General features: G+C 35.1%; 1 protein-coding gene across 2 annotated transcripts; it reads left to right on the top strand.

The window, feature by feature from the left end:
• The first annotated feature begins 2069 nt into the window (after window positions 1-2069).
• Window positions 2070-5233, top strand: LOC107786810 (auxin-responsive protein IAA28). 2 transcript variants are annotated; one of them, XM_016608315.2, is made up of 4 exons: window positions 2070-2498; window positions 3140-3357; window positions 4289-4379; window positions 4906-5233. In XM_016608315.2, exons 1-4 carry the CDS (start codon window positions 2218-2220, stop codon window positions 4994-4996), a joined length of 681 nt encoding a protein of 226 aa, XP_016463801.1. In that variant the 5' UTR covers window positions 2070-2217; the 3' UTR covers window positions 4997-5233. The 2 variants fall into 2 exon arrangements, with proteins under 2 accessions (XP_016463801.1, XP_016463800.1); XM_016608314.2 differs by having other exon boundaries at window positions 4286-4379.
• Window positions 5234-10122: the final 4889 nt, after the last annotated feature.

The following is a 10122-nucleotide window of genomic DNA, read 5'->3' as shown; positions in this document are numbered from 1 at the left end:
GTTTAAGTTGCGTTCAAACACATTAAATCTTGAATTAGCAATCAATCCTTTAATTAGTAATGATGTCATTTTCCAACTATAAAAAAGGGAGAAAAGATTGAAGGATATATCCTTGTTTTACTTTATTGTTCAATTTACCATTCATTGCAAATGGAAAATCTTTTGCTTTTTCTTGGTAAACAAAGGACTGCGTGTTGGCTCAATAGCTCCGTCAAGTATTCATAAAAGAAGAAAATGTGGGACAGGTAGAGGGCGGAACATGTTTTTGATTCAGAGTCTGATCCAGAATTTTAAGTTTATGTGTTTTTACAACAATCTCAAGTTAATCCACATAATAACTGGACTAACGAACTGGATTTCAAATTAATATTCTTATACTTTTAATCATTTTTTTAATATAAATATAAGATCCATGCAAAAGTTAGTGGATACACGGGAACCCGTAATATTTGCACTAGATCCGCCCTTGTATTTATGGGTTATGTTTAGAATGACGACTTCAAATGATAATAAAGAGGTTCTATATTTAATATTTATATATATTTAATAATTTTTTTTAATACAAACACATTGTTTGAACAAAAGCTAATGGATTTGGCCGAACCATAGTAGCTCCGTCAGAGGGACAGCGGGATGAAATAGAGATCATTTATGAAACTTCTTTGTACTGTAGACTCCAACAGTATTTTTAAAACTAAAGAAAAGAAGAGGGGAAAAACTTATTTATCATAAATTCCATTTGTAGTCTGAAGACAGTAGAAAAATAGTAAAATGAAATTTCTTAATTAGGATGTCACAAAAGTATAAGACATCAGGTTTCACTATACGTTGCATTGTCGGACAGATCACTGGGAAATCGTACGTTGTTAATCGTTATTCAAAAATAATAATTAAGGTACATGTATAGAGTACACAGAAATTAATGAAGTGCACGCACATGTATTTATTAATTGAACCTGCAAAACTCGTCTTTTACACGCTTCAGTTGGATACCTACAACAAGAATTTATATTTTGTAATAATATGTAAACCAAAAATTTAACCTCAATATATTGACAATACGTAGAAAAATTACACTATCATTTATTCATTTATCATAAAACATAACTACAATCAATTACGCTCTTCTCTTTGTTCTTTCTACATCACCTACCTTATTTAATATCAATAATCGCTTTACTACAATAGTTCGTTAATACTTAAGTAAACAATATGCTAGAGTTTGCTACTGGGGAACGCTAATTAAAAATGAAGGAGTTGCCATTTGCTTTTGTCCCATTAGTTAAAGTTTTTCGTAATCAACGTTAAGCTTATCGGGGATATTAAAGATGTTGAAGTAGTTAACAAATAACAAGTACAATGAATCATCAAATACTGAACGTATTTTTATACACATGCAACTCATTCACTCTCCCCTTCCCCCACCCCAAACAACATCATATCAGTGGTGGAGTCTGATTTGAAAAAGTATATAGAAGGATTTTACCTAGCTATACAATATAATTTTCAGACGAAGGGATATCATTTGACACCCTTGATTATATGTGGCTCCACCATAATATATATACATTTCTTGTGTACACAAGTAAGTTTAACTTCTATGGAATGATAATAGGAAAGAACATTTATATATCAAATTGTATAAAAGAGTAATTATATGTATATCTATCATAAGTAAAAGTAAAAGTTTTAAAATAAGACAAGCAACATGATATAACAGACTAATTAATTAGTAGTGGTAATACGGAAAATCACATTTAGAATGTGAGAGATGAAAGAGAATCCTGGAACTACATATGGTAAAATTATTATGGTGCAATCTATATATGCGTAAGAGATGTGATAGTATATGGGAACAAGGTAGGGTAGAAACTGGTGAGGGGCCAAAAACATCCTTTTCTGAGCTGTTCATATCACTGCTACTCTTTTGGCCGACCCAACTTCAATGCTGTCCCTTTATCTTTTTTCCCTTTCTCTTTCGCAACCGACACTTATCTCTTCTTCTGCTCTCTTCTCTCTTTCCTTTCAAGCATATGGAGTATTATATATATACACTTCTTCAAACTCAACCTAGCAAATACGTACTGGACTAACAAGAAGCTAGCATTTCATTTACGTATTCTTTTAAGCTTATTTTATAATCTCTATAATATAACTCTTTTTACAGAGTTGTTTATTAGTTTGTGCTTCTTTTTGTTTATACTATAGTTTTATGATATGGAACTTGAGCTTGCTCTTGCACTTCCTTCCTATTTTCCCCTCAAATCTTCCGACCTAAATGGCAACGTCGACAGTTTTGATGACAACTTTTCAGAAATGAAGAATGACATGATCAGTTATATCAACCACAAGTCTAACTTTTCAGCGGCTAATTCTGATTATGATGATAGTGACAAATTTGAACGTAAAACGTTGCCTTTGCTTGTATGGAATGGCCAACCAAATGATGAACAAGTAGGTGATCACCGAAAGAGGACAACTTTTCAAGCTTGTTATACGTAAGTTTAAGGACTCGTTTGTTCATGAATTTTTTTTTTTTTCAAAATGTGTTTGTCCATAAAAATTTTGTAAGTTCGTGAAGATTTTTCGAAAATGAATTTTTCCAAAAAAAATGTTTTTTCTTAGCTCACAAAACTTGCAACTTTTAAAATGAAATGCATGTCCAAACATAATTTCAAATACTATTTATCAATTTAACTCGAAAATTGCCTTTTTCAAAAATAATAATTTTTATATCCAAACGCCTACTAAGTTACACAATGTGCATTAAATTCAGAGTTTAACTTCTACCTGCATAACATGCACTAGTTTTTATACTATCATGTCATGTATATGTAATTACTACAAAAAATTTGATAACATAGAAAATAAGACATATTATCTACTCCACACGCTAAAATACGATAGTAGTATAATTTTTTTACATAATGTATACAATATTAATAGTATAAAAATAATGTATACATACGTTAACTCTTTTCATATGTTAGAATATAAATCCTTAGAAATGACTAGAATAGACTCTAATCACACGACACTTCGACGATTTTCTTGTTCATTAATATTTAGAAGATTTCAATTTATTCACCAAAGACAAGAACTTTGACATATAATATATTTCTTTTTATATCTCATACAGGGAATTCAAGGAAGAAAACGGAGTAGTGGGGTGGCCACCAATTAAATCATGGAGAAAAAAGCAAATTCATGGGATTAACAATGATGTTATTGGTCGAAGAAACTCAATGTATGTGAAGGTCAAAATGGAAGGAGTAGCCATTGGAAGGAAAATTAATCTAAGGCTATATGATTCCTATCAAGTCCTTACTAACAGCTTGATTCAAATGTTTGCAAAATGTAAGTTCACAACTCCTATAACAAGAAACTAGCAGTAGTGCGCGGTCAATATTAAAAAATATTAATTAAATTAAATCGCGATAGGGCTTATTTGAACATATTAGATCCTATTACTTTAATAAATTTTAATTGTCATCTTATTTGTTAATATGATACACCCAATAATATTTTTTATTTTAAATTTTATTTTATTGTTGTCAATAATATTATATGAATTTTAATAGAAAAAAATCTCTATTAAATTAAATGGGCTTATATAGTCATCGAATAACTTTTTGTTATGTATTTTCCTTTATTATATTATCCAATATTTAACATAATTACATTGCTAATAGAAATTTTTATTAGCATATTACTTTGTTTAATATTTTTATCTACTAATTTTTTTTGTAATATAATAGAAGATATATATTTTATTATTCTTGAAATATTTTTATTTTAAATTTTATTCTGATATTCTCAATAATATTGTCTAAAGTTTTGAAGATATATATATATTTTTTTTATTTTATTATTCTCAATAATATTTTTTGAATAAATAAACTTTTTATTTTTAAAAATAAAAACAAAGAGATTTTGAATTGGCAGTTTTTTTTTGGAATTTTAGTTTTCTATTTTTCAATAATTTAAAAACTACAACTTGAAACTACTCTCCAGTTTGAATGGATAATTTTTTTTAATCTTCATTTTCTATTATAAAATATTTTATTTTATTATTTTATAGATATTTAAATTTAAAAACAATAACCAAAAACTAATTATTAACTACTTATGTCATGTGACTTTTTTCTAGGATACCACTTGGTTTAAGGAGAAGGTTTTTTTCCTCTCCTTTTAATAATATATAGATATTGATTGTCCTCTCATTTTTCCTTTTACAAAATAACGATAAGGATTGAATTGATAAGTTTAGTCCTATTATATGCAGCAGATCAGAGTTGTGACGAAAATGGTACGCGCTTTACACTATTGTACCAAGACAGAGAAGGAGATTGGATGCTTGCAGGAGATGTACCATGGCAGTATGTACTTATATTTTCTGTTCTCTTAATTATTTCATTCTTATATATTATTTTCACTTCATTTGGACCCTAAGAAGATTATTTCAAACTAGTTGAGATCGGTTATATAAATCATATATTATTTTTCCCTTCATTTGGACCCTAGGAAGAATATCATAATACTATCTTTTAGGTGATTTACTTACCGCCAAACATGGGCGGAGCCACCTTAGGCGAAGGGTGGTCAGGTACCCACCATTCGTCCAAAAATTATGTGGTATACATAGGTTAAATGTTAGCTATTATAAGTATATATTTAGTTTTTGCACACCCTAATTAACACAATTCATGAGACGAAAATTTGCACACCCTTTACCAAAATTTCTTACTCTGCCACTGTCGTGAAACCTACTAGACATTAGCTATGCTCACAACGAGCATATATGGAATTGTTATTCTATTTATTTTATTTAAGAACAAGTAAAATAATTAGAAATTATTTCCAGTATTTACTAAGTCAATATATATATATATATTTGTTTTGCAGAACATTCATGGAGACTGTTCAAAGAATACAGATACTAAGGAATGGGAAGAGAGGAAGAATAAATTCAAGAAAATCATCTGATATTTCTTAGCTAGAGTACTGGTTAAAAACATATTTTCTCTATACCAAGGTAGTCCTCATTAATTAGCTTGCAATGGTTTTCTAAGGAAAAAAGATAAGACAACACAATATTCGTTTCAGTTTGCTATTATTGTAGTTTTATATTTATCTTCGTCCGGCTATTGGATGTCAAGATTTATCGGACTTTTTCAGACCTTACTTTTTTCTTTTTCTACAAATTAAATAGAGCATGTTCGAGAGCGAGATACCTTTTGAAGTCTAAATATTTCTCTTTGTCACGATATGGAATTCTCATCGTCGGGACCGTGATTGCTCTAACAATATTTCACTTGCTAGTCAAGCCTACGTTAGAACAATTTATTCTTTTTAACAGTTTAAAATTAAATAATGAAGAAGAACTGATTTAACTACAATAATCCAAAGTAAATAATGCGGAAGCTAAAACAGGCAAGCGTTTAATATATTACTGAACCCGATGTCACAAGTGCACGAGCTATAGAATAGTACATACAAGGGTCTGAAATAACATAAAGTTGTCTAAAAAGAAGATACACGGCTAAATAAAACAAAAAAAGGGACTCCAGGAGCTGCGGGCGCTGAGCAGCTGTATCTCAAGTCCCCGCAAGTTGTCCAATCCGAACTCACTAATAGCCACCGCTGGGACCGACTCCGAAATCTGCACAAGAAATTCACAGTGTAGTATGAGTACAACGACTTATGTACTCTGTAAGTACCAAGTCTAACCCCGCCAAAGTAGTGATGAGGCTAAGGCGGGTCACCCACACTACAACCTCTATGCAGTATATAATAATGACAGAGAATGGAAATACAGAACAGGATAAAATAGTCAACTGAAAATAATAACTATAGCCTCAAGAAATGAATAGGTATCTTCCATAATTACCAGTCCTTAGCATTGCAAATGAGACTACAGTAAATCAACACAGCTCAAGAAATAGAAATGCATACGTTGTTGCGGCGCGCAACCCGATTCCATCATACAACACAGAATCCTCCCTTATTCCATCGTAATAACATCAACAACAGAAATAATATAAAAATATTGTAGAGCGCAACCTGATCCCACCATATATCGATATCAGTATCATAATTCACCCTTATTTTACCATATCAATCCACCCTTATTCCATCTGGTGCGGCGCGCAACCCGATCCCACCGTACAGTACGAATTCTCCCTTATTCATCAATCCACCCTTATTATACCCGCTGCGGCGTGCAGCCCGATCCCACCATATCAATAATCCAAACCACAAAAACCTTTACGATCAATAAATAACAAACTGAACCAAAAGAAAACCTTGTACAATATAGGAATCTACACAAGTAATATTATACAGCGAGACCAATCCAGTAATTGACAATTAGAAGGTGCAAGTAAGTGATTTTAAGCAAATAGCAGGGAATCATGAAACTATGTAAAGAGCTAACATCATTAACAGGAGAAATTATTGATTAACAGGTAGCAGTTAAGCATGTAAAGCATTTAAAGCATATAACAGTTAAGGCAGGGAAGGAAATAATTAAAAAAAGGCGGAAAATCAAGAAAAACAGATAATTCGGCGGTGTGTAAGCACTCGTCATCTCACATATACACCACTCACGTGAGAATCACAAAGCACATAGTTTGAGGGTTTCTAATTCTCTAAAGTCAAGGTTAGACACAACACTTACCTCACTCCGCAGTCAATTCAAAGCTCTACAGGGGTCTTTTCCCTAGAATCCATCTCCAATCCACTCGTAACTAGCCACAATCAACTCAATAATATCAAATATGCTAAAGGAATTAATTAAAATGCGTAAATATAGATTTCCCAAACTTTTCTCCAAAAAGTCAAAAATTGACCCGGGCCCGCTCGGTCAAAACCCGAGGTTCGGAAAAAAATCCACTTATCCATTCACCCCCGAGCACGATTATGTAATTAGTTTCGGAATCCGACCAATTTGAGGTCTAAATCCCCAATTTGCAAAAAAAAAACAATTCTTCCTAAATCCCTAGTTTTCTATCATGGAAGAACAAATATTAGGGCTAGGAATTAATGAATGATGTTAGAAATGGAAGAAAATGAGTTAAAGAAAACAAATCTATGAATTGGTGTTGAGTTTTCTCTTCAAAATTGCACCTAGGTCGGGCTCCAATGGAAGGGTTATGAAAAATGGGAGAAATCCCGTTTTTGAAATGTTTAAAGGTATGGGCGTCAGGCCTTTTTCGCATTTGCGACGGGCCTGACGCGTTCACGATGTGCAGCAGCCCAAGTGGCTTTCTCGTTCGCGAAGGCTGCTCCCACCTAGCCTTCGCATTCGCGAGCCAGTCTTTGCGTTCGCGCAGAAAAAATGACTGACCCCTCCCTCAGGTCCCATGCCTACGCGTTCGCGAGTGGCTGGTCGCGTTCGCGAAGAGTAATGTCCCCACTGCTCTGCGTTCCCGATCAATACTTCGCATTCGCGAAGAGGAAATTCCACCCAACCCCAGTTCACTCTTCGTGTTCGCGAGAGTACCTTCACGAATGCGAAGAAGGAAACCAAAAGACACCTGAATTTGCAGAAAACCATATTTTCTAAGTTCAATTTACTATGTAGCCTATCTGAAACTCACCCGAGCCCTCAGGGCTCTATACCAAACATGCACACAAATCCAAGAACGTCATACGAACTTGTTCGCGTGATCAAATCGCCAAAATAATACCTAAAAGTACGAATTGAACACCAAATCAAATGAAATTTTCAAGAAAACATTAAAACTTCTATTATCACAACCGAGCGTGCGAATCACATCAAACCAACTCCGTTTCTCACCAAATTTCACAAACAAGTCATAAATATTATAACGAACTTGTACCGAACTCTAGAACCAAAATACAGATGCGGTATCAACAAGACCAAATATCAGTCAATTCTCAAAAATCATTAAACTTTCAAACTTACAATTTTCAACAAAAATTAATAACTCGAGCTAGGAACCTCCGTATTTGATTCTGGACATACGCCCAAGTTTCATATTTCGATACAGATCCACCGGGACCGTCAAAACATGAATCCGGGTTCGTTTTCCCCAAACGTTGACCGAAGTCAACTCAAATGAATTTTTATGGCAAAATTCTTATTTTTATCAGTTTTTAACAAATAAGACTTTCAGAAAAACACCTAGACCGTGTATGTAAATCAAGAAAGGCTAAAATGAGATATTTAAGGCTTTAGAACACAGAATTTGGTTCTAAAACATGAGGTAACCTATCGGATCATCACATTCTCCACCTCTAAAATAATTGTTCGTCCTCAGACGGACATAGAAAAGTACTTGGGCTGGTGAAAAGGTGTGGATATCTACTCCGCATGTTCGACTAGAACTCCCAAGTAGTTGCCCCGACGGGCTGACCTCTCCACTGCACTCGACCTGAAGGATAACTCTTTGATCTCAACTGACGAACCTGCTGGGCTAGGATAGTCACCGGCTCCTCCTCATAAGTCAAATCCTTGTCCAATTGGATAGAGCTTAAATCTAGCACATGGGATGGATCACCGTGGTACTTCCGGAGTATGGACACATGGAATACCGTATGAACTGCTGACAGAATAGGTGGCAATACGAGCTTGTAAGCTACCTCACCCACTCTTTAAAGAATCTCAAAAGGTCCAATGTACCTAGGGCTCAACTTGCGTTTCTTTCTAAACTGTATTACACGTTTCATGGGTGATATCCAGAGCAACACTCTCACCCTGATCATGAATGCAACATCACAAACTCTACGGTCAGCATAACTCTTCTGCCTGGACTGAGTTGTGCGAAATTGATCCTGAATAACCTTGACCTTATCCAAGGCATCCTGTACCAAATCTGTACCCGATAACTGAGCCTCCCCGGCTCGAACCATCCAACCGGCGATCGGCACCGCCTACTGTATAATGCCTCATAGGGAGCCATCTGAATGCTCGACTGATATGTTGTTGTAGGAAAACCCGCAAGTGGCAAGAACTGATCCCAAGAACCTATGAAATCTATAACACTAGCGCGGAGCATATCCTCCAATATCTAAATAATGTGCTCGGACTGTCCGTCCGTCTGAGGATGAAATGATGACCCTCTAGAAGTGCGAGGTAAATTGCATACCTCGATCAAAAATGATAGACATGGGTACACTGTGAAGACGGACGATTTTGCAGTTATAAATCTCTGTCTATCGCTCTAAATAATAGGTAACTGCCACAGGAATGAAATGTGCTGACTTGGTCAGCCTACCCACTTCCACTCAGGAATCTCTATCTTCTGAAGCAAACCAACAGGCCTCTAATGCTCATGCTTTACTTTCTGACAATTTAGACACTGAGCTAAATATGCAACTATGTCCTTCTTCATCATCTTCCACTAATAATGTTGCCGCAAGTCCTGTTACATCTTGGCGGCACCCGGATGAATAGAATACTGGGAACTATGAGCCTCCTCAAGAATCAACTCACAAAGTCCATATACATTAGGCACACAAACACGACCCTGCATCCTCAAAATTCCATCATCTCCTACGGTAACCTGCTTGGCATCACCAGGTTGCACCGTGTCCCTAAGGACAATTAAATGAGGGTCATCGTACTGTCGCTCCCTGATGCACTCAAACAAGGAAAACTGAGCGACTGTACAAGCTAGAACATGAATGGGATAAAAAATATCCAACCTCACGAACTGATTGACCAAAGCCCGAACATCTAATGCAAGTGGTCTCTCACCGATCGGAATGTATGCAAGGCTGCCCATACTCGCTAACTTCCAACTCAAGGCATCGGCCACCACATTGGCCTTTTCGGGATGATACAAGATGGTGATATCTTTGTCTTTCAATAGCTCCAACCACCTCATCTATCTAAAATTGACCTCCTTTTGCTTAAAAAATACTGCAAACTCAGATGATCCGTGAATACCTCACACGACACGCCATAAAGATAGTGCCTCCAAATCTTCAGTGCATGAACAATGGTTGCCAACTCTAAGTCATGAACAGGGTAATTCTTCTCGTGAACCTTCAGCTGTCGCGACGCATATGCAATCAACTTGCCATCCTGTATGAATACCGCACCAAGTTCGATATGAGATGCATCACAATATACCGTATAAGATCCTGAATATG

Source organism: Nicotiana tabacum, chromosome 8 (genome assembly GCF_000715075.1).
Source record: "Nicotiana tabacum cultivar K326 chromosome 8, ASM71507v2, whole genome shotgun sequence".
Lineage (NCBI taxonomy): Eukaryota > Viridiplantae > Streptophyta > Magnoliopsida > Solanales > Solanaceae > Nicotiana > Nicotiana tabacum.
The sequence above is the reverse complement of the archived record's forward strand: the minus strand, read 5'-3'. Positions and strand labels throughout refer to the sequence as shown.

Coding starts and splice junctions, on each gene's coding strand:
- LOC107786810 (XM_016608314.2), top strand. CDS start 2,218: ATGGAACTTGAGCTTGCTCTTGCACTTCCTTCCTATTTTCCCCTCAAA. Junction 3,358..4,285: donor GATTCAAATGTTTGCAAAAT/GTAAGTTCACAA, acceptor TATTATATGCAG/CAGATCAGAGTTGTGACGAA. Junction 4,380..4,905: donor GCAGGAGATGTACCATGGCA/GTATGTACTTAT, acceptor TTTGTTTTGCAG/AACATTCATGGAGACTGTTC.